This window comes from Dromaius novaehollandiae, chromosome 19 (genome assembly GCF_036370855.1).
Source record: "Dromaius novaehollandiae isolate bDroNov1 chromosome 19, bDroNov1.hap1, whole genome shotgun sequence".
Lineage (NCBI taxonomy): Eukaryota > Metazoa > Chordata > Aves > Casuariiformes > Dromaiidae > Dromaius > Dromaius novaehollandiae.
Genome location: NC_088116.1, coordinates 2,264,682 through 2,287,400, shown reverse-complemented (window position 1 = coordinate 2,287,400; position 22,719 = coordinate 2,264,682). Strand labels below are relative to the sequence as shown.

General features: G+C 45.5%; 1 protein-coding gene across 12 annotated transcripts in view; it reads left to right on the top strand.

Annotated features, from left to right (window-relative positions):
• MRPS23 (mitochondrial ribosomal protein S23) overlaps window positions 1–22,719 on the top strand; it is a 44,059-nt gene that overhangs the window by 1,553 nt on the left and 19,787 nt on the right. For 5 of the 12 annotated variants that reach the window (XM_026107091.2, XM_064523081.1, XM_064523080.1 and 2 more), the window contains exons 5-9: window positions 15,043–15,122; window positions 17,938–18,116; window positions 19,131–19,188; window positions 21,584–21,662; window positions 22,351–22,433. In XM_026107091.2, coding sequence (XP_025962876.2) covers window positions 15,043–15,122; window positions 17,938–18,116; window positions 19,131–19,188; window positions 21,584–21,662; window positions 22,351–22,428 — 474 coding nt within the window. In that variant the 3' untranslated portion in view covers window positions 22,429–22,433. Of the gene's footprint in view, window positions 1–1,265; window positions 1,733–15,042; window positions 15,123–17,937; window positions 18,117–19,130; window positions 19,189–19,967; window positions 21,105–21,583; window positions 21,663–22,350; window positions 22,434–22,719 lie in introns of those variants that run through there. The other 7 variants (XM_064523082.1, XM_026107135.2, XM_026107083.2 and 4 more) reach the window with 6 other exon arrangements.

Below are 22,719 nucleotides of genomic sequence, written 5' to 3'. Positions count from 1 at the left end.
AGTTTGAATTAAATTCCCATTCATGATGGTCATGCATGTGATAGTCATAATAAAAGTGTTTTTGTTGTGCAAAGTAAACTTTTTTCTCAGTTCTGGACACGACTGGCCAAGGTTGAGGTTCTTCTTTTGGGACAGAAAAAGAACTGCTTGTTTCAGTGATGAATGATTTCAGTCTTCAGTGTGTTGAACCCAACCATTGGTGTAGGTATATAAACCATTTGCAAATCTGTGTACATATTACTGTGTACATATTACCTATGTAACATGGAGGTAAACTAGAACCTCTCCTTGCCCTAAGTTAACTGACATATTTTTCCACCCCTCTTTAACAGTTAAATACTCTAATGCATTCTTACCAGTTGATATGCGTTTGTTCTTTAACCTTGATCTTGAACTGGAAATTCCTGAGACACAAATCTTGCAGTTTGTGGAAAAGCAGCAGTATTGAAATAAGAGGTTTGTAGTTTAGGGTTTTTTTTGTTTTTTGTCAAGAAAATAACTGTCTAAAAGAACTATCCAAAGCATCATGCCACTGATGGAATGTGCTGCTTTCTGGCTTTGCTACTGTAAAAGAGAAGAAATGGCTTCTGGGCATATGAAGTCTAGTTCCTTGTTTCAGGCAATTGTTCTATGACTTTTGTCATAAAATGAGGTAAAAAAATGAATCTAAGATACTTCTACTCTGCCTGATAGGTTGTTGTAGACTCTAGCTGCTTTATGATGGTTAGAAATCTTTGAACTTTTATGTCTAACTGAGAACTGCTTTGTCTGAGAATGCTGACAGTTTAAACATCAAAAAGTAGGAAGAAGAGCTGTTTATGAAAACTGCAGTTCTAAACTTTGTTAGCTAAATTCATTTGTTATTCTTTCCTGTAAAACACTGTCCATTCTCCTCCTCATCCAAGTAGCCCTGGACTGAGCATTAATAGTGTTTTCCCCTCCATAAAAGAGGCTGAAGAGGAACAGAAATTGGTTCTGGTTGGAGTATGCTACCCAAAGAGTGTGGAAAGATGAGATCACTAACTCTGTTTCACCCTTTTAGCTGGAGGTCAGCACTCTTGTTTTCTATTTCTTGCCCCGGTGAAACCTTGAGAATCTGTTTTATCTTTGTAATAATCTAGGCGTGAGAGCTTTTACAGGCAAATCTACCAGCTTTTTTGGACATACAAACTGGGGCTGTTGCTTTCTATTGCTCTCTCCAGTCAAGCTTTGTCAGAAATTCATTGCAACCCTGTTTTTTGGTGACCATCTGCCTTTAACTATAGGTAGCACAACCCGGCCATCAGGATACTGAAGCCAGGGATCCCGTATTACGCATGCAACTTCAAACTGTGTTGGAAGAGATGCAGGAAAAGAAGCAAGGTCAGGAGGAGCAGCCAGCAGAACTGACTGAAACACAGAAGGAAAATCCCTTACCATCCTAACAAGCTGTGCTATTGTCTTGGCACATACTGCAACTTAGCATTCCCTGTCTGTGGCATTCAGGAGCCAGCATTTCTGTCTGCGCAACCCTATGACAAGGAGGCATTTACTGAAGGGGGGTATGCTTCAGTTATCCTGCTCTGGTGCCTTCTATGGCCTTGTGTGCGACACATTCTTGTTCTTCCATCCCCCCATTTGTAAAATGGGAAATAATCCTTTCTTCTGAGGTTCAGGAGTGCCATCTCAAATCATGAGATGGAAAGTATGACACGTACTAGTGGAGAATTAAACATTTTCTTTAAAACTTGGACTTCTGTCTCCTCAGGTGTGTTATTTGCAGTAGTAAAGATGTCTTAACTTTTGCACTGATCAGGCCTTGTGACAGTCCTGCTGTTGAAATGGCATATACTGTTTGCCTGATACATTGTAACAGCTGTCTAAAGTGACTCTGAAAATGTCATCTTTTTATAGCTAATTGAGAAGAGTTGCTATTTATATGTTTAATATGCTCTTTCCCTTCCATCATCTGCTTAAATTCATAATATAGTATAACAATACCAGATAATTTGGACCTTTGCCGCCTTTCAGTGACTCTTGATGAAATCTGTGACCTCAGCAGTGTAAAAGATATGTTACAACTGGTTGCTGAAGAGAAATTTGAGTGCTGTTACAGAAATAGTGGCTGAAACTTTGGCCCAGCACAGCTTCAGAAAGTAGCAATCAATCTTACTATACTTCAGAGTTGGTTAGAATTCTGTTCTTCCCACATCTGTAAGCTCCAGTGCCTAGCTTGTTTTTTATTAAGGATTTTGTTTTCAGGCTAAATGAAAAACAATTACTGTTCTGAAAAAAATAGAGAAGTTTAAATCATGTCAAGCAAATCTTGTCTCTCTGCCCTTATCTGGCTCTCCTCTAAAAACGAAAGGGCAAGATTTCCTTTAGGTTTCATACCTGCCTGCTAGATACGTTCTCCATGGCTCAGTTTTGTGTGGATATTGCTCTAAATGATGCACACATACTGTCTTATGAATATGTATTATATGGGAGTAAAAAGGATGATTTAAAAATGCCCAGGGTTTGTTTTTGTGCGACTTGATTCACCTCCTGATAATCAATACAATTACAGAAGAATTACTTGGTTACTCTTGGAAGGTCAAACTCTGTTCCTAGTCCTGCTCTGTAATTCTGAATGAGTGGAAGATTTTATTACAAAGAGGAAAAAAAAGTGCTATTTATCTTGGCGCTTCTGTAGTTGTAACCATTAGAGGATCCGTTTCTAAAGCTCGCATTGGTGGCAAATATACTTGTCTGTGCAAGATTCTTCCAAGTGGTGAATGAATAATGCCTGAATTGCTAAATCCGTGCAAAGAGGCCCATACGGAGATGAACGTAGTAGATGCACCCACCTTTGATAGCCAAGCAAACCAGGTTTGGGAACTACTGTGCTGGGTTAATGGTAGGAGAAATTCTAACATGAACAGATGTGTTGAGTAAATAAAAAAAAAAAAACAGTTAAAATGGGTTTCAATCTGAAACAGGATTGGAGAGAAGAACTGTACATACTAACTGAAAGTAAAACGCACTTTATGTACTTTGATCTGTAGCAGGCCTTGGAATGGGGTTTTCTTTGAATCACAGCATTCTTCCATTTGGATTAGGACAGCCAGAGGCAAGCTGCCCTCATTAGAAAAATGCTGGCAGCTGTGATGTAAATCTCTGTGCCCAGGTTTTTTGCTGGGGCCAAATGATTCCTGCTAGCCTGACAGAAGAATGACCGGCAGTTCCACGTCTCTGGCACTGCAGCATTGTGTCCTTGCTTCTAGTGGCTTTTACAGGTGTATTTTATTTTCAGCATCCTGTTCTGAGTTCTACAGTCAAAGTTTCTAGCTTGCCAAAGATTGCAAGTGGAAGCACTTTAAAATGAAAAGTAGTGCTATGAGGTTGAATGTAATAACGTGAGAGATTTTTTGGTCACTTCATTCACAGCTTGGTGGTTTCCTATTTGTTGTCACTTCTCTTAAATTACCAAAATGGGGGGGGGGGGGGAAGCCTTTTCTCCTTATGTACTATAACTAGCTTCTTCAGCTTCTTCCTTGCATCTTTACTGAGCTTTGCTATGTCATTTCTAGTGTTCTGAAGCACACTGAGCAATAGCATCCTAAATGTAAAATACAGAATAGATTGTGGCCTTACAGTCTGCCTGAGTGAGTTCCAGTGCAGAGCAGACAAGAGAATGGCTTGATAGTCAGGATTTATTTTCTTTTTCTCCTACATTTGGAAAAGGTACTAGAAGCTGCTCCCTGAGGCAGAGTATTCCCAGCTGGGTAAGCCGTTTGGTGGGGAGGGGATTCAGGCCCTTTAGTGTTCCCTGCCCTGCTTGGCTTCCTCTTGCTGTGCTCGCTTGCAGTGGTGAGTCGCCAGTGTTTGCCCTGTGTGTGCAGTTGGAGTCTGAGGGCTGGGAGTAAGACCCCCATTATGTTTTTCCTTCCCTTTATATGGCTGAATAATGGCTGTGACTGTTGAGCTTTTAAACCATTAGTTTTCTGAGCACATATTGCAACTTGCACGTCCGTAGTGAGTCCGCACATAGCCCAGACTTGGTATGCTTTGTGAATGTGGAAGGTACGAAGAAAATTTAATTTATGCAGTAGCAGTCTAACTTGGCTGTCAGATTTGAGAGTGAAGTTGTATTTCACACTTTGCCATGCTTCTGTTTAAGTAGCTGTAGACTTGCAGCTGTATAATTCATTGACACATGTGCATGCTGTTGCTCTGAAGCAGGTAAATGGTCCAATTAGCTGGAAACACTAGAAATAGATAAGTGAATGTATGCTTTCAGCCAGCCAGCAGGGATGATGAGGCAGACTGGTAACACTCACATGGTGTAAATCAGGAAATTACTTCTTGGGAGCATCCAGGGCAAGAGGCTTTGGAGTCTCAAGCAGGTTATTTAGGCTGACCTCAGTGCTGAAGAAGCTTCCTGCTGAGTAGTTCTAGAAAGAAGTAGTTAGTGATGTCTCTGTGCTGTGGATGGGTAATGAGGAACTGGGGACTGAGCCATTAGTAAAGGCTGTGAAGTTATGGTCCTAATTGCACCGAATACTTACAGTTGAGGACCAGAATTCTGTGTTTTTGGATACTCCTCATTTGACAGATGTATTTGCTGGGCTGGGATTGAAATGTCAGTCACTGTTACCTTAGAGTAACTCAACTATTTTAATTAAAAGGTTCTGAGCAAAAGCCTGGGGTGAGTTATTTATTATTTATCAAGCATTTACCTTCCAGCTGTTAGTAAAAGGTCAGTAGCTTTGCAGGGGAGACGTTTGTTGGGGAGCTTAGAAGAAAAAGATACACAATCAATCACTTCTGCCTTGGTTTTGTGTGTATACAGGTCACTACTAACAATTATTTTGGCTTTCAGTATTCTTCCACTAAACATGCAATGAGCATGTGTCCCTCATTGTGATACATTTCCACAAAACAAACACAGCCTTGTGATTACGGTTAATAATGAGATATTGATTGTTAGCAAATGTCAGAGCAGTGGCTTCTCGGCGCTTGCAGCGCTCCCCTGGCTTTCACCCACTAGATGGAGGTGTCGCATTTCTGCTGCACCTTCCGTCTTCCCCAGATTCAGAGGCTCAGCTGTGCTCTTCCAGCTATTACCAATTTTTGAGGTCATTGAGTCCTCGGTGGAAGTTCTCGACAATGTGAGTCTGAAAGAGTGAAATCTTCGTGAGTCTTTTCTCTCTCATCATCCTGTAGCACACACTTTAAAAGTAATGTGCTCTACTGTCTTTTGCACGTCTGTGGATTGAAGTGTGCGGCGATGATGATGTGTCTCTTGTAAGTAGTGTCTTTATTTGTATCTTCTGCCCTATACCGCATGGCTGAAGGGACTAACTGGTGCCAAGCAGCATGGAAAAATGTGTGCAACAGTAACGTTGACCTTGCCTTTATCCTGCTGTCTGATACTAGCATGGAAAGAAGTCCAAACTTTCACCAAGAATATTTGAAAAGAAATCTAAGTTTCCTCCAGGAACAAATAGGATATATGGCTGGGCACAATGCACAAAAAGTGGGAGTGGGAAAGAGAATACCAGTGCACTGGTGAGGCACAGACCTGCTAAGGAGCTGACCTTCATTCCCTTATCTCCTTAGGGAGATATCCGCCACCTACCAGCTATGGTGTGCTGAGAAAGGCAAATGCTTCTCCTGCTTTTTGCAGGCAAGAGAAGCAGATGTGACCTTGTCATTTGCCCTTTGCCTTCACAGGGCAAATCATGCATTCAAGTAATTTCCTTATGCGCGGGCAAACCTGTCTTCTGGTATTGTAACACTTGTTAATGACTGGAGCAAAGCTTTTGCTGTCTCGCAATCCTACACCCCATTATGGAGCAGCCGTATGACCTTTGTTGGGCTAAATTGCTGACCTCTTTCTTCTTGAAAGATGAGTGGTGTGTGTGTAGCAGTTCCTCTCTCTGATTGCCAAGCTATTTTTAAGTGACAATAAATGCCAAAGTATCAGTTACAAGGTTCCTTACTCCTTGAGGCATCAAAGCAGAAGACAATTGAAGGCAGTAAGGGACCCCTTCTGCATCTCCGAAAGTCAGGCTGAAGGCTTTTCAAGGTCAGTTCCTAAAATTGTGGGCCCCACCTGAAAATTTTAGGGTAAAGAATTTGCCCTAGTCTCACAGTGGATCCCATTACAGAGTGTAGAAGTCTTGTTTTGCAAAGTCTACTGCTTTTATTGCTTGATCTTCACATCTATACTTTGGAACTGATGCCCGGGTTGTTAGTTTGCTATAAGAGCATTAGCAGTAAAATTGGCTATTCAGCTATGCTGCAGTTGCAGTATTTATAGTGCCGGGAGAGGAAATTCCTGCCTTTTGCCTGCTGCGTGTTTGGAAATTCAGTGGGTCTGCTATTCAGGACAGCTTCTGACCTCAGATAATGGCATCTCATTTAGCGATGTGTTACAAGCACATCCTACGCTGATGCTTTACAGATAAATCACTAAAGAGACAGCAAACTATGCTGTGTGTATTGATGCAATAGATAATAGGAAGGAAACTTCCTGGAGATGTTATGTCATTACTTAAGTTAGTACTTTACTGAACAGTATCAGTCCCTGAGAAGGCTTGTGTAGAGGAGATGTTCCACTGCAATGAATGCCTCTAGTCACAGAACTGAGGGCTGTAGGATCTGGCCCTGAATTGGGGTACTTTGAGCCGGGCAGTTGAGCCCTGAAGGTGATTTGTGGTTCAGCAGCCTGCCCAAGGCCGCACGCGGGGCTGGCGACAGGGACGAGCCTTCTGAAGCCTCGGGATCTGATCCCCGGCTCCGCGCTGCACAAAGCTGGGCTCTGTTAGCGCCTGGGCATGTGTTGCTGAGCAGTAACACATCTCCAACTACGGCACTAGTCACACGCTGGAAGATTAACTGCTATCACATGTTGAGGGCAAGGGAAATAAGGATTATGGGATCAGGTCTTACACTGGGAGCAGCCAAAATAATTCACCAGCTTTGCCAGAAAACCAGGTGATCTGACCTTGCCAATACCAAGCTTTATAGACATCAGTAATAAAGCATTTTACATTTTAAAAATGTAGCTCTAAATAAGATACTAAAATGTTGGAATTGCTGCACTGTAGTATTCTGTGATTTGCCTCTGTATTTCCAGTTGTGATACTGGAACTGAGCTGAGTGTCTTCCAGGGGAAGAGAGCTCTGTAACACTCGGATACTGTTTTTAAATGGTCTGAATACACAACAGAGTCCTCTGTGTTGTCGCTGCTTCTCTCAGTCTCTCTTCTCCCACCCTTGCCCCCACACGCAGGCAGGCACAAGCATTTAGTCTTCAGGTCCTCTGGGGAATTGTTTTTGCAGGAGCCTTTCCTCCTTCCCTCCATTTTGAGCTTTGGAAAATTCGAGAAAGCTGTATCTTTTAGTATCTTAGCTTGAATTTATTGTGTTTTTATACTTGCCTTATTATACACTACCTGATAAAAGATATGCTGAGATCTATCAAGGAGTATGATGGCCTTTGTAACCCAGGTACGAGACAGTCTCACTGCTTGGCACTTAAATCAAGGCAGTAGCCTTCTTTGCATCACCTGAATTTAGAAAGGTTTTATTTGTGTAAATTGCTGGCTCTCCTAGAGGAATAGGGCTTGGTTCGGCTTTCTTTGGGAATAGCACGTTGTGATTAGGTTCTGCAGCTGCAATTCTTTAGGACTGTTAGGGCAGCTAGGCAGACAAGCTGGTCGTTTTACACTCATTTGTCAGGAAAATGTATGCGGCACCAGAGCAGGTCTTTGAGGCACTGTCTACTCAGGGAAAGCTGCAGGTTTCTGTGTGTTGAATTTCCACACTGGGAAAGAAAATGTCACAGAAGTGGCTCTACTAAACCTGTGCTTTCAAAGAGGGTTTTGCAAAAATTCTGTGGCATCAGTTCCCTACCATCTTCCTAGTTTGGTTTTTTAATGAGTATTTTTTTTAACTGGATTGAGATTGGTCCTCTTCTAGCACTTTGGTTTTGCAGCACCAGAAGTGGGGGGATGGGGGAAGAATTCCCTGCCCACCAGTTCTCAGATGAATAAAATGCAGGACAGTAACTTTGGGCAGGACAGGAGGGAGCTGTCGAGGAGCAGAGCAAGGGCTGTAGCTTCCCTGGAAGAAGAGCAAGATCTCGACTGTGGCTCAGGGTGAAAAAGCTGGCTGTTGCTTTCCCTCGTATGTTAGTAAATCTTAAGTACTTGCAGGACCTGACCTGCTCCTTGTTCTGTTTTTAGATCAGTTCATTCAACTACTGACAGTTTGGATAAGCAACTGGTTTGGGCCTGGGTAGCCAAGGAAGCTGAGAAGGCAGAGCCCCAAAGAGAGCCCAGCTACAGAGCTAGACCCGGTCTGTCCCACTGGGTGCTGGAGTCGCATTTTTGGCTGCAGGCAAAAAGGAGCAGATACCTGCCAGTTTGCCCAGGGAGAAGATTGTTGCTTTGCAATTTGATGGGTAACAGACACCAATTTGTACTGAAACACCACACAGCCTTCAGGCCCCATTTAAATCTGCCAAAAAAAAGCTTAGAAAGGACGTAAGTAGATGCAAGGCCCTGGCAATGTGTACTCTGCTGCGGTCTGATTTTCACTCCAAGGTTGCTGCACAGTCCTTTAAAGTGGGTAGCCTTTGTCAAAGTTCCAGGGGAAACTTTTTTCCTCTTTGTCTTTATTTTAGTGAAGAGGGCTTTGATAATCATTCAAGGAAAGGTAGGTTGCATTATGCCCCCATTTCAAGGAAGCTCATTCAGTCCAGGCTTTGAGGGCAGATGCTCAGGAATGCGAGAGCTTTACCGGCCAAGACTGATGTGCACTGTTGACACAGCCCTAAGTAAACCTCTGAGGCCTGTCCCCAGCAGGCATTCGCCTCAGTGTTAAAAGCTGGGCTGGACTCTCTGGGCCAGTTGCTTTCTTTGCCTGCTTTTCCTGGCCAGAGATTTGAAATCTTCCTGGGGCATGGCAATGCTCCAAGGATGTCCCCCACTGCTTTGAAACACTGAGCATCAGAAATATTTTGGAGGGTACCCACAGGAGCTGAGGCGGCTCAGCTGTCCTTGTCTCTGTCTGACTCTGTGCTGCTGCTTGTATGCATATTCCAAGCTCATTCTGATGTGCGCTAATGCTATTATCCTCCAGAAATTGAAATCAAGTCTGAACCTATAATGTTTCACTGGGAGGGAATTGGGGTTATATATTCCTGTGTACAGCAGCATTCTATTTCAGTCATAGCATTTAATTATGATTGGTGTGTTAGTGCCCACCAGAGCATAACAAATTGTCATTATGTTATTCTGCTGAGTCTAATTTAATTGGCAAGTTGTCACAAAAGCAATTATCCATCATTTATTTTGTTGCCATAACCACATCTTGGAGAGCACCTGCTGTCTGAAGTGGAAAGGCTCTGCAGTCTCTTGGTCCTGGATTTCTTCCACTTGTCTGACACAAAGACACCATTTCCTCCTCTTATTTAAAAATATGTTCCTCATTTCCTATTGTGGTCTCCTTTGCAAAGCTGGAAATGCCAAAGGAAATTCGCTGTGCAGGTAATGACCTGTTGGAGCGGCTCGGTGTCCTGCTCATCCACTGTTAAAGAGGTTTCCCACCGGAGACCTGTAGTTTGCCTTTAGGAGAGGTTTCCCACCGGAGACCTGCTGTTTGCCTAGCATGTCACCTGCGCGCAGAGGCAGGTCGTGGGGCGGCAGCGTGGACGGCTGGCGGAACGCGCTGATTTACCCTCGCTAATGATCTGGCTTGAGTTTGACCTTGAGCTTCTGTAACTCAGTTCTCACCTTTCTGTTAAGCAGGTAGAAGAATGCTTATCTCTTTCTCAAGAGTTATGGGAGGCTTTTACGGGAATTGCTTTGGTGGCTGCTTGGAGATTCTCAGATGAAAAACACTTTCTTCTGTGCGAAATGTTACCGTAAACTGTTAGAACTAGTGCGTCTCAATCTGGTGAGCAAGGAAATGGCTCTCCTGGGATGCTTTGCACCCTGCGTGGTCATTTACGCTAGCAGAAGGTGGATATAAAAGATTAGCAGATCTGAGCGTTGCTCTGAACTCGCATGCCGGAGTGGGAGCATGGGGCGAGTTTCAGTGGGGTCTCGGCAGCGGCAGCCGCGGGGGGAGCACCTGCAGCTTCCTCCCGTCGGGTCGAGCGCGGGAGGCGCGAGGAAGTGAGTCATCCCGCGGAAAACAATTAATCTGCTCAACAGCCAGAGTGCTGCGCGGCACTGCAGCGGGGGACCCGGCGTCCGTGGGGAGCCCGAGGGAAAGGCATAAATTATGGAGGCTTGTCCCTTTTGGAGGATTCAGAACCGGCTCTGTGTTGTGTCTGTAAGTTATGGTCTGATGAATAAGTCATGGGCCCTGACTATCTCTTCACTTCTGAAAAGTCAAAATGAAATAATGGGAGAAAGGAAAGTTTGAAGATTAGAGATTCTTTGCCTACCATAAATAAAACACTCAGCTTTTTGTAAGCCATTTTTGGGCAAAAAGGAGAAAAAATACCACTGAGGGTTTATTTCAGTGTTTAAATATACAAAGTCCTTCCTGAAGGACTGAAGGATGGTAGGAATGTCTATGGAGAAGTTCAAAGGATATGTGGAGCTCTTCCCTGGAGGCCGACTCCGGCCGGACCCTCTAGTTCTTGAGCTGTAGCTGTTTAGCCAGCGCATGATGAAGCTGTGGATGCAGCTGAGGTAAAGAGCAAATGTCCCGCGGGTCTGATGTCCTGTTGGTTCCCGCACCCGTAGATGTGCTCACGGCAGCAGGGTTGCTCCTAGCAAAGCACGGAGAAGGCGAGCGGGATGCTGCCTGCGCCCTGCCCCTCCTGCGGCACGTCCGAGGACCTGTGCTGCTTCCAGGCCAGCTGGGCTGGGCGATTCGGGAGACACGCGTGCGGGGACGTAGCCCTGCTCCCTGCCTGCGCGTCGCGTAGCGGGCTCCTTTCCAGAGTCTAAAATTCGCTAGAAATCACCATCCAATCTGCTGCGATGCAAGTTGGGTGCTTTTTAATAAGCAAGTTTCTGATAACTTATCTGGGTTCCCATAAAGATTAGGAAGCTGGCAAGTAAAGATTAGGGGTTTCTTATAATCTAGCAGGCAAAGCAATATAGGACTTCCAGAGACCCACCCAAAATTGCAGATTTTCTCCTTCCTGAGACAGTACATGGCTTTTAAGCTATTAACCTTTTGGATTTTGGAGAGGGCATCCCAAAATCCTGCAAGGCTAACGCAGACTTGAAGGAACTTGAAGCCTGTGCCTCACTGTGATAAATGAGTAAATAAATGAAAATCTGTTTTGATGTCTGTATTTCTTTCAGTTACTCCCCTCTCCACCCTGTCTGTAATCTCTTCCCCTCTGGTAGTTCTGATTAGCTGCTAATGAGGAAAGATGATTTTGTAGTTAAAGCACAGAGACAAGAGGGTTTTGTTCCTGGTTCTGCTGCAGATACCAAACAGTTCATTTTTCCCCCTCTATGCCTTGGTTTTCCCCATCTGTAAACCGAGATATTATTTGTTTAAGATAGACATTGTAAAGTTAAATTAATCAGTATTTGCAATTTGCTTCAAAAGTAGCATACAGCTACTTAAAAAAAAGTTAAAACTGAGTAATTTTAACTTTTTGTTACCCTTGTGTCTTCTGTGATTGAAGCCTAGAACTGGCTGTGTTTCATTTCGCCAGCAATGAAAACCTGCCATTTGTCAAGCTCTTCACCTCACCTTGCATTTACAAAGAGAGCGTTTGAAGGTTTGTAAGGTGTCCTGATGTCACTCATGTGTATTACCAGCCACTTACCAGGTTTTCCTCCAGTAATGGAAGTTATAATCAAAAGCCGAGGTTTTCAGAGGGACGTGCATCCCGTCAGCTGGCTCTGTCTGCAGCGACGCTGCGTGCGTGGGCATCTGTGCAACCCGCTCCTGCAGGATGGGAGAATTACATGCGGGAGAGGATTGGATGGTGACAGTTTTATCTGTCAGTGCATTTTAAGGGGAAGGCTAGGAGAGGGAGAAGAGAGACCGTTGATGACATCCAGACTTCCCTTGCCATCTCTTTCAAAAGATGAGTAAAATTAAGCAAGGCTTGCTGTCTTTCCAGGCTGGAATTAATCAGGGGCATAATCCGCAGAAATACTGTGTGAACATCACAGGTCTGACTCAGCCCCGGGGGCAGATTTACCGGAGGCAGAGTGTTATCAGAGGAATGTGTTTGGCAACATCTATTCAGAGAAGGTTGCGTGGCTCTTGCAGAAGGTCGGGAACACCTGAGAGCGAGAGCAGGGACTGATGGAGTTGGAGCTTCTAGGTTTGGGACTGCTGCTCCATTAAAGAGGTCACAGGTCCTTCCTGAATCAATGTGACGTAAGAAAAGAAAGGCTCAAGAAGTTAAGGTTTCCAAAGCATGTTGACTGTCTCGGGTGGTAAAAGTAGCAAGCCTGGCAAAACAGTTTTAGAATGTATGATTTAAATGAAAATTTTGGTTTCTCTTTTCTTTGCTTTTTTTGGATTGTGGGGCAGGGAGAAGAGAGCAGCCTTCGTCTGATGGAAAGCGCTATGCTTACGCAGAAAGCTGTAGCGCGTGTGCTGAAGTGGCAGCTTAGTACTTCCCCGGCTGTTGTTTGTGAGAGACAAAGATGAGAGAACTGGTTCTTTTGGTTTTAAGTTTGAAGCTCAAGCCAGTGTTCTGTGGTAACAATTTTGAACAATTTGGGTCTCGATCCAATTTTCTTTGCCACAAAGGGGACATTGGTGGGTGGAATGAGAGGAGAGCCTCTCTGCAGACAGTAATGTGTCTTGACAGGCCAGTTCCACTGTTGCTGAGCTGGAAAAATTTGATTATAGAAAATGCACTCTCTCCATCCCCAAATTGCGTTTCCTTTTTATATCAGAAGAGCTCATAATAGTAATGGGTCAAGAATTGTCAATCACGGACTAGGCACTGTTCAGTGCAACAGGGCTGAGATCTGAACGGGGGCCCATGGCCATTACTGGAATGTGAATTGTGTTTTGATGACACCTTTTGTCCCGTTATTTTAGAGCTCTTGATGATCTCGGAGCAGCCCCCTGTGGTCGATATTCTGCAGGGGCGAGTGAAACTGAGGCCTGGGGAGAACAAGTGATTCACTCGTGCTGTGACTCAAACTGCAGAGTGGGAGCAAAACCCTGGAGCCTGCCTGTAATGGTAACGCTGCCGCATGCTTACAGAGCGTGAGCCTGGTCTGAAAGCAGGAAAGAAGTCCTGAGGAATTCTTCTCTGCAAATACGGAGTTTGCCAACTCTTTTCCACTGAGTACGGCATACTCAAACAATATCATTGTCACTGAAGAGCACCAGGAGATCTTAGTAAATAGGTAAGTGGAGCCAATTAGAGTTTTCCCTTTTTTACTGAGCTAGGTGACAGTTAAGGTGGGGAGATTAGGAACGGCCATCTGCTCATTTGTCTCTGTGCTATGGGTGTTATGCATGCAGGCACTTACTAATCTCTTCCTTGCTCTGTCCTGACTGTACCTAGAAAGACAGTCAATGCTGCACCATTTTGCAAGGTGGGGGTTAAAAAAAAGGAATCTTCTCATGCAAGTTTGGGGGGAGGGAATAAGGCTAATTTGAATAAACTAATTTCTTTTTCCTACTGAGTGACTCAGGCTAGAATTCCCCAGCTACCTACCCTGGAAAATTACCAGCCTCCTGCACACGTGCAGCTCCCACTGTGCCTCTTGCACAATCCGGCAGCGGAGCTGGATGCTGCCCAGCTAGCCAGGCTCTGCCACGCCGCCCGGTCTGGTGCGAGGCACAGCACCCTCTCCTTCCCCGCTCGGCTGAGCAGCACCGGGAGCTCAACCAGGCAGCCGTGGGGATGTCGTGAGCAGCTAGCATTACTGTAAATGAGGTCATGGCAGCACAGCGTGCCTTCATCCCGCTCATTGTCTGCGCAAGGGCCTGGCTGAGTCATCTCCTGCCACGAGGTGTTTGGAACGAACTGCATTGCTTTTTGGGAGAGCAAGTGCAGGAGGTAAAAAGCGGTTGGAGATTTCATTTATAGTTCAGCAGCAGCTGCCACAGAGGCAAATCTTGGCCCCTGTGCCCTAGAGGGGGCAAAGCTGATGCAGACTGTAAAGCGAGTGGAGGATGAGTATGGAGAGACTTCAGCGTTCAGGGAGCCCCATGTTCAGACGTGCTGCACGGGAAACGTCTGCCCTGCAGCGTCCACTGACCAGCTGCACCGGGCGACCGGCAAGGGAGGGGAGTCGTGTCCAGCTCTCGCTGCCCCAGAAAGGGGCTGTAGTGCTGAGCAGCACTGAGGAGAGAGCGGACTGTTGGAGCTGCCGGACTGCTGGGGAGGGAGAAGAGGAGGAGGAGGGGCTGAAGTGACTTTTCCAAGATCATGTAAAAGATCAGTGGCTGAGCTGGGAATAGAGCAAGGAGAGCCCAACCCCAGCCTGCTGCCCTATCCAGAGTTTTCGACTCCGGATTCACCCACATATTCCTGACAAACATCATGCAGTGGCACTTGTATGCACAAGTGCAGATGATTGTCCCACCGGGACATACATATACATGACTGCGCCTGTGATTTGGCTTGTTTTATGCATTGCACTTCTAGGTGCATCACTAGGTTTGCTTCAGTGTTGCTGAGCTGTCTCAGATGGAGGCACTGTGTTGCGGCGTCTGGGAGAGCTGGGAGCTGCGGTGTGCCGCTGGAGGTGCCTGGAGCGGGAGGCAGGGGTTTGCTGTTTATGGGAGTTTGAACTTCCACGATTTCCCATGGTGCTGCTGAGCTTATCTCTGATGCCCCTTTTGAGATATCCTGGAACAGGGCTGCTCTTGCAAGCTGTGCCAGGAGTCCCAGCGAGATGCTTTAGAACAGCACTTGACACAGGGCTGCTTTGCCGTGTTTCTTTGCCTGGCCCAGTGTGGCTCTTATGGAGGCACTGCAGCGTTTGTGCTTAAATCACCCCTAGCCAGCTGGTTCATTTACAAACAGTTCAGTTCTCCGGTGCTGACAAAGCTTTAGTTCCAAATTTCCATTCCCTACCTTACTTTTCTCCTTTTTTTGGCTCTGTTTCAGGTTTGGATCGCTTTGCATTGCCTCAGTCGTGCCTGCCATTGTGCCAGCTCTCTCCTGAACCCAGACTCCCTGTCCCGAAGGTAAGCAAATACACACACATGCGCTCTAGGTTATATATTGGCACAGACCTCTTGCCAGCTTGATCCATTGCCACGTACTCAAATCCACTGTCCCAGATTCCATTCATTCGTTTCTGAAAATCTTGCCAGCAGATGGTGAAGATTTAGAAATTAGTGCTCAAGGAGTTAATGAACATGATCAGATTCACTTGAATGTTATGACTTGGCGCGTGTCTACACCCAGAGTACTTTACTGGTAGAGGAAAGCTAAAATCCTATGCCAGCCAAACTCTTCCTCCGGATGCAACGTCTTGGCATAAACAACTCTTCTTCTCCATGCACGCAGACACACACAAAATAAACAAGCCGTACTAGTAGAAGCACAGTTTTGCTGCTATCAGTATGTCAGCAGTAACTTCTGCTTGGCCCCACTCTGCTGAGGGGGGATCGTGGCTGATATAGCCATGACAACAGAAGCCTGAAACACAGTGTAAAGTACCTAGATTATTTTTCCTTTTTTCTTATCCACACAAAGGAAAGTGGGTGCTTCCGATGTCTTCAGATTGGAGCTCCTGCAATTTAAAAATCAAACAAAGAGTGAAACAGAAGGCCCTTTGTTCCTCCCTTTTTAAGAGCGTTTAAAGTATTTACATATTTACAGGTGTCTAGGATTTTTCTCCATTGGAATGTGCCCGGTAGATGATTGCCAACATCTGCAAGCTTTTACAGCACTATAAAGAAACAATCAGATTTCAACTCCTGTTTGTCAGTTATCTGGCATGACTAGAAATGATTAGGCTCACATCCTGGTCACAGTGCTAGGTTGTCCCTTCTAATAGTTGTGATTTCTGTCAGGCACAGCGGCACATAAGGAATGGCACACATCTGGTTTGATGGTACCCAGGGTGAGAAAATCTATGACAAGACCATTCTCTCCAGGTCACAGATTCGGATACAGCCTGTGTGGATAGTGCTCAAAGGTCAGCAAAAGCTTTGGCTTATGTAGAAATGTGCTTGGTGGCCTCCGTCCAGTCCCATTATGGAGAGGTCTGCATGGCCAAAATCATTGGCACTGATTGCCTGTCTCGTTAGTAGCACTGGCAGGGAGGCCGAGGCTGAGGAGCACTCTGTGCCACATGTCTCAGATGACTGATCACAGAGAATGGGGCAGAGCTAGTTTTTCAAGGCACCCTTTGTATGCTCCTGACATGAAACTGCTAGAGGCATCACAACAGCTCTCCCCAGGTTAAATCAAATACAGGAGAGAAGGAAGTATGTAAATATATTGCCATGTTATTTTAGGTCTCAACTCAAACCAGTAGTTCCTGGTGCCTTGTTCCCTATCTCTAGCCTGGAAAAGCTGAGTCCCTGCTAGGGATGGGCGATACTGAATCACATCCAGACTCTGTCTTGGAAAGCATGATCACAAGTGGTTCAAGCCACTTCATTTTGGCAGCAGGAACCAAACTCAAGCCCTGCTGTAAAGACAGGTCAGAGATATGCAGAGTTGTTATACCCTTCTGAAGAGGAATTCCTTGTTCAGCATTACATACAAAGATTGCATCATAACTGGGAAGCAAATAACATCCCCTGGATAGTGCCATTATCACATTTAGAAAGTCCTGTATGGCCTGGCCTACCTTCTCCACCAATTCAGAATCAACAGGAAAGTCTAGGAAAGCCCTTAGTGTCGTTCTAGATGTTGTCTCAGAACTTTCTTGGGATAGGATTAGAGTGTAAGGTGTATTTGAACCATGCCATTTAGAATGGAGATACTTTTGCAGTATTCATCAGTGACTCTGGACTCACCTAATCTCACTTGGAAAGCTGAATACTCTGTCTCCCCTGCTTACTCGTGCTTTGTCCTTCATGGACTATGTGATCTGCGGTGTCCCAGAGGAGCCCCACTCTCTTGGTGGTTCACAGATGCAAATTTGGTCTTTGATAGAGTTAGGGTCTGAGGCACTGAAGCACTTTGGTGAAAAATATTCAGCCTTCCTCGCAGAACTCAACAGTCCTCCAGGACCCCTTTATATCCCCAGAGCACTTATTTCTATGTATTCTATTTTCATTTACCTCTCAGTGCCATTTCTGCTTCTCCCACCAATTTAGTCCCAACAATAGGAGCAGGAGAAATGGAGCTCCAAGCAAAGCTTTCTGTTTTGCTTTTCTTTTTGCACTGTTTTTGTCTTTTATTATTTCTATTCCCCCTTTGTCCTTTGGCTGGCATCCACAGGAGGACCGCAAGGAGAGGAGTAATAGAGATGGCTATCCTGGGGCAAAGAAATGCTGTTTAATTTAGATGATGGGTCTTAATGCAGCCTCACAGCCAACTCATGCAGGTGCTGGGCATGTGAATGGAAAACACGCTCAAAACTACGGCAATATCAGCCAGATATTTGTGCAACTGATTTATTAGTGAAATTCCTCAGGATGGAGGGGGGATCACAAAGCTGCTGAGTGTGATAAATAACTCATTGTAATGTATTATTTAGAAAATTATAATGAAAAGCAGAAAATATATGGAGGGGAGCAGACAAATACATTCCCCAGTTGGCAAGTTATTGACTAGTTAGAGCCAGGAAACAGATATTTAGGAGGGTTTGGGAATTTCCATGGCTTCCCTTATGAATAAATCACTGCTCTGTAGACATATTTATTGGGTGTCCTGCTGACATGTTTGATTCTGGGGGACAAAATTACTCCAAGCTGGTAAAAGGCTAGCAAGCTCCTCAGTTCTAGGTTGCTGGTTTGAGTATAGCCCATCTAAAAATTGTATTCAAGTGCTAGCTGTTGTGAAATGAGTTTGCTGGTTCCCTGCTTTCCCAACCACTAGGACTCTTGTCGCACTCAGGTCACCCCCAAACCTCACACTGATGGATAGTCTCAGCAGAGACCCCAGCGCCTGCAAGCAGACCATTGAAGGTGGAGTTGCAGCTGACCGACAGGGAAATTTGCACTGCTGCTTTCTAGGAGGAGATTTCATCTACCTGGACTGTCAGTGGCACACCCAGGGTGAGCATTTCTTTACAAAGCCGTATTAACTAACTCTACAGTTGCATCGAACAAGGAAGGATGGAGAAAGGGGTGTATGCGTATGAGAGGCAATAGCATCACACAAAATCTAGAACAGGGACTGAAATACAGACCTCTGTTTCTCCTAGGTTCTACTTCACTGTGAATATTAAAGGGACTTTGAGGTAAAGGATATTCTAATAAAAACTGAAATTTGTGCATAGTATTCCAGACATTTTTTTAGAGATATGAAAGGTCATGCATTTCATTGCAAGCAAGATTGGAAGGTTATTTTTCAAAAAGCTTTTTCTTAGAAAAAGTGAATTTCAAGAAGCATTTGCAGTTCCCCAGAAAGTGAGGAAAGAACCCTTTTGTTAGCTTTTGCATGTGGGAATGGCTCAGCATGTCATAACCCCAGCTAGCCTAAGTCTAAACATTCATTCTTATAAGGTCCAAAGACAGACACTATCAAATCATAGAGACAGGAGTTAGATGATTAAAGACTGCAAGATTTAGAGTCCTGCTGTACCATGTAATCCTACCCACCCTGCATCAGAGCAGGTTTGTTCCCGTATTAGTTATCAGTTTATTAGAATGAGTTTGTTGGTTGATTTTGGCCCTCAGTATTCCCACTGTAGTCTAACTGAAAGCTGCAGGGAAAAGCTTTCCAGCAAAGCTCTGCACAGTGTAGAAAATGAGAAGCTCAGTTTTCTACACCCAGACTTTTGCCTATGTAAGATTTTTTTCATGTAAATGGCATTAGCTTATGCAAAAGATGGGATAGTAGAAAGACATTTTTCATGCACTTCCAGGACACACATTAATTTTGAAATGACAAAAGGTCAGTTTTTCTCTTAGCATTTCTGCCATTTGGGGGCTGGGATACCACTGGAAGACTAACAAGTTTGCTTTCCACCTTTCTCTTCCCACTGCAACAAGCATCTCATTGAAGTATATAGAAATGCTGTAAAACAAATACAGTAACAATGTTTTTCTATAACCGCTTCGTTCCAGTTGCAACACGTTCTATACAGATTCACCCATTACAGCTCCATGACTGCTATAAAAGGAGGTATGAATATTCCTTTTTTAATCTGGGAAAAAGGACACAGTGCTATTACATCTTTTGCCTATGACCACAGAATAAGACAGTGGCACAGTGGGGACAAGAACTCAAATCTCACTCTTTGTCTGGCTGTAACCTTGTGTAACCAGCAAGACAGTAGCATTGCCCTGCTGCAGCCATAATCCACTTTTTCTTTCCCAAACCTCAGAAACGCAGCGTGGATTTCCTTCCTCCTTTCTCCTTCAATGTGACAGTCAGAAAGGATGCAGTTCCAAACTATTGTGTTCTGCACAATAAGCTGGGCAGGCAAGCTTTTGCATGTCTGGCTCATAACATTCCTAAATTTGTACCTATCTGAGGCATATGTGTGGGCATATGTCTGTGTGTGAGAAAACAGAAGATTTAATTTCTCTTATGGCGCGGCGAAGTTTTACCAAATAACCCGCCAGTCTGCTATTTTGCTTCCAAGCCCAGCTCAGCATCATTCCCTAGCTGCTTTCTTGTGGGCAGAGCAGACTCTGCCTCAGGAGAAAAGCAGCTGTGGCTGGAGCCTGTGCAGAGCAGGCCGTGGCATCCTTGGCCGCTCCCGCCTGCCGCCAGATGTTGGCAGCTGGGCCTGGGCCCGCGGTCCTGGAGCAGAGCCAGTGGCACCAGGGGGTGCTGCATGCTCGCGGCTGGGCTGCCCACCGCTCCCAGGGCCGGGCCACCGACTGCTGATGCGGAAAGGGAAGTAACGAGAAGACGTCTTTATTTTAGCTGGGTTTTTTTTTTTGCTTGCTCCCTAGTCGTATCCCGGGGTTGATGAAGATGTTATTAGGATGATGTTTCTCATAGCAGCTCAGAACGCTCTCTCTGCTCCTTGCTGTTGAGATATTTAAACTTCTGTGGTCCTGTGGGGAAAAATATGTCCTTGTGTTTGTGACCGCTGCCTGCAAACTTGAGGCCTCAGTAGGGGCTGTTGTCTGATGAAGGTCCCTCTACTAGAAAGAGCCTCGTCAGAGCCAGCTGTTTTGAAAGCACATGGGCAGCTCCAGCCCTTCCAGATGTTGAAGAAGGGTCAGGGCAGCCCAAATGGCCCATGACTGGGCATCAGCTAAAGAGGGAAAGGCTCTGTGCAGGGTCCCCTGCCTTGTGCCCTCTACATTTTCTCTTCACATGGAGATATCAGTGAGATCTTCTAGGTCAAGGAAGGGAAGCGAGGACTGCGGTGACAGAGCACAAAGGAGCCACATGTCTTGGGATTTTTATATACTCCCAAATGTCATCTGTGACGTGAAGGCCTCTGCACAGCTGTCCGTTTCACGTGAACACTTAATATTGGCAGGGATGCCACATGGCGTAGCAGTAGAGCTGCCAGCCTGCGAGAAGGAGAGAAGATGCCTTAACCCTTTCCCCAGTGCAGGCAGCCTTGTTGCTTTGGTGGTGTTCTTTCAATGCTTTCCAGTGTTTAAAGCCCTTTCTGTGTTTACAGTGCTCTAAGCGTGCTGAAATGGTACCTGCTTGGTCTGGCTTGTGCATACAGCTGCTGCTTTGTTCTTGTCAGCCACGTCTCTCATTCCTGCAGCCTGTGGCTGGTTGAAGTCTCCCAGGAACCCATCCCAGGGCCTGATTCAAATCTCTCGAAGCCTAAGGGAAGCTTTGGTGTTGTTTCCAGTAATGCAAATAGGCAGTGAAACCAGGAGATGGTTTTGCTACTCATGGTGCTCTTTAAAAACTGAGGCCAATAGTTGCTCTCGGAATAATCGGGAGGAGAAACAAGGACAAGAAGAGTCTGGGATTAATGACTGACTTCTCTGCCAAGCAGAGGTGCTTAGTCACACCGGAGCATGTGCGTGACTACTTCTTCAGCAGCCACGGAGAATCTCGGAGTCCGTCCCTGCGCCAGGGACAAGGCACAGCACAGCCCACTCGCAGCCATCAGGGTAGGTGCTGGCATTCAGCAAAAGAGGCACCATAAAGCATTCTTGAGCAGAGGCCAGTGGTGAGACTGCAGAGATGAGGAGGAGGAGGAGGATGTAGCGTGGCCTCAGGCTGCGCACAGGGCTGAGAACCACGGTCTCTTGGATTGCAGCCCAGGGATGAGCTGCCCTTGTGCTCTGTTCCTGCCCCTCCGGCTTGCTTAGAGGTCGTTAGCGGTAGCACCGTTAGGTCAAGTTACCCTATGCTAGTTTTTGATGTCCCCTTTGCGCTCACTTCAAAGCTTCGGGAAATGCTGCTGCATCTGTTGCCGCTGTGCTGGATCTTCCCTGCCTTTGGGAGGACGGGGAGGGGGAAGGCTTGGTCTGTTCCAGCCTCTTGCCAGTTCAAGGTGCAGCCTCCTGATGGAAGGACTGACAAACAGACAGTTTAGTCTCTGTGAAACTATCAATCTAATCATCTCTTCCCTTCCCTCTCTCCCTAGGTCTCTGATGATTGTGCCTGCGAAAAATTGCTTATGCATTTTTATAGCCTCTGACGTCTTGATTTGTAGGCACAGACACGTAAGTGCTATACAATTAACCCACACTGTTTGGCCTATGCAGTAATTTGCCAGTGCAAGATCAGAGGCTGCTGATGAAAATTAACCATTTGCGGTTGGAATCATTAAGCCCTCACAACTGCACGCTGGCAAAATGCCTCCCTCTGTCCCTGCTGCGCGCCTGTTTGTCCAGGAGCCCTATCCAAAGAGCCGTGTTTAACTCCCTTACTCTCCAGGCCAGTCCCCTTCTCTTCAGCCCCGGTGCAAATTCAGATTCAGCCTTAGGCATGTCATTTAGTAGGGAAAGAAAATGATGAAGTGCTTGAGGATGGGGGAGAGCCTTTTGCTTCCTCCCAAATTCGTGCAGTGCAATTTGCAGGCAAGCCCCCAGCCAGTTCCCACTGCAGGGCTGAGATGGGCAAATTGTGCCCAGTGAAAGAAAACGAGCAGACCCTCAGCTCCCTGGCATTGACCTTCCCGTTGAGTGAGCGTGGCTCCCTTTAAAATCCAGGTGGACTTCTGGAGAGAGGTAAACATGAGAGCACATCTCATTATTTTTTGAACTCCTTTCAAATTATCTTTTCCTCTCATACTATAGCAGAATCTAAGAAACTAGAGTAGAATAGACCAAAACTTTTCCAGCAAGGTTGCCTCAGCTTATATATATTGTGAAGGCAGGTAACCCCTTGATCTCTGCATTTCCCTTGAAGGGTTTGGGACACTGGAGTGAGAGAGAGGAGGTCTGTGTTCAGTTCAGCTTCCAACTCTGCTGTCAAGGTCTTTTGTGAGATAGGTAAGTCACTTATTTTCTCTGGTCTTCAGTAGGTAATAGCAATTTAGCCTCTGCTTCTCTCCTCCCAGGAAGACAGTAAAGATCTATTAAAATAATGGCAGTAATGCTCAGTAGTGTTAGAAGCTGGAATTATGATAGTGACAGAGTGGATAGAGCCATAGCCTTCAGAAATAAGGGAAAGAGCAGGCTGGGCTAAATGCAGTTATTCACTATCATCCCCTGAGTGCAGTACAAACAATTTTTTGTTAAGTTTCTTCTTGCTTCCTGTTGGACCCAGGAGCAGAAT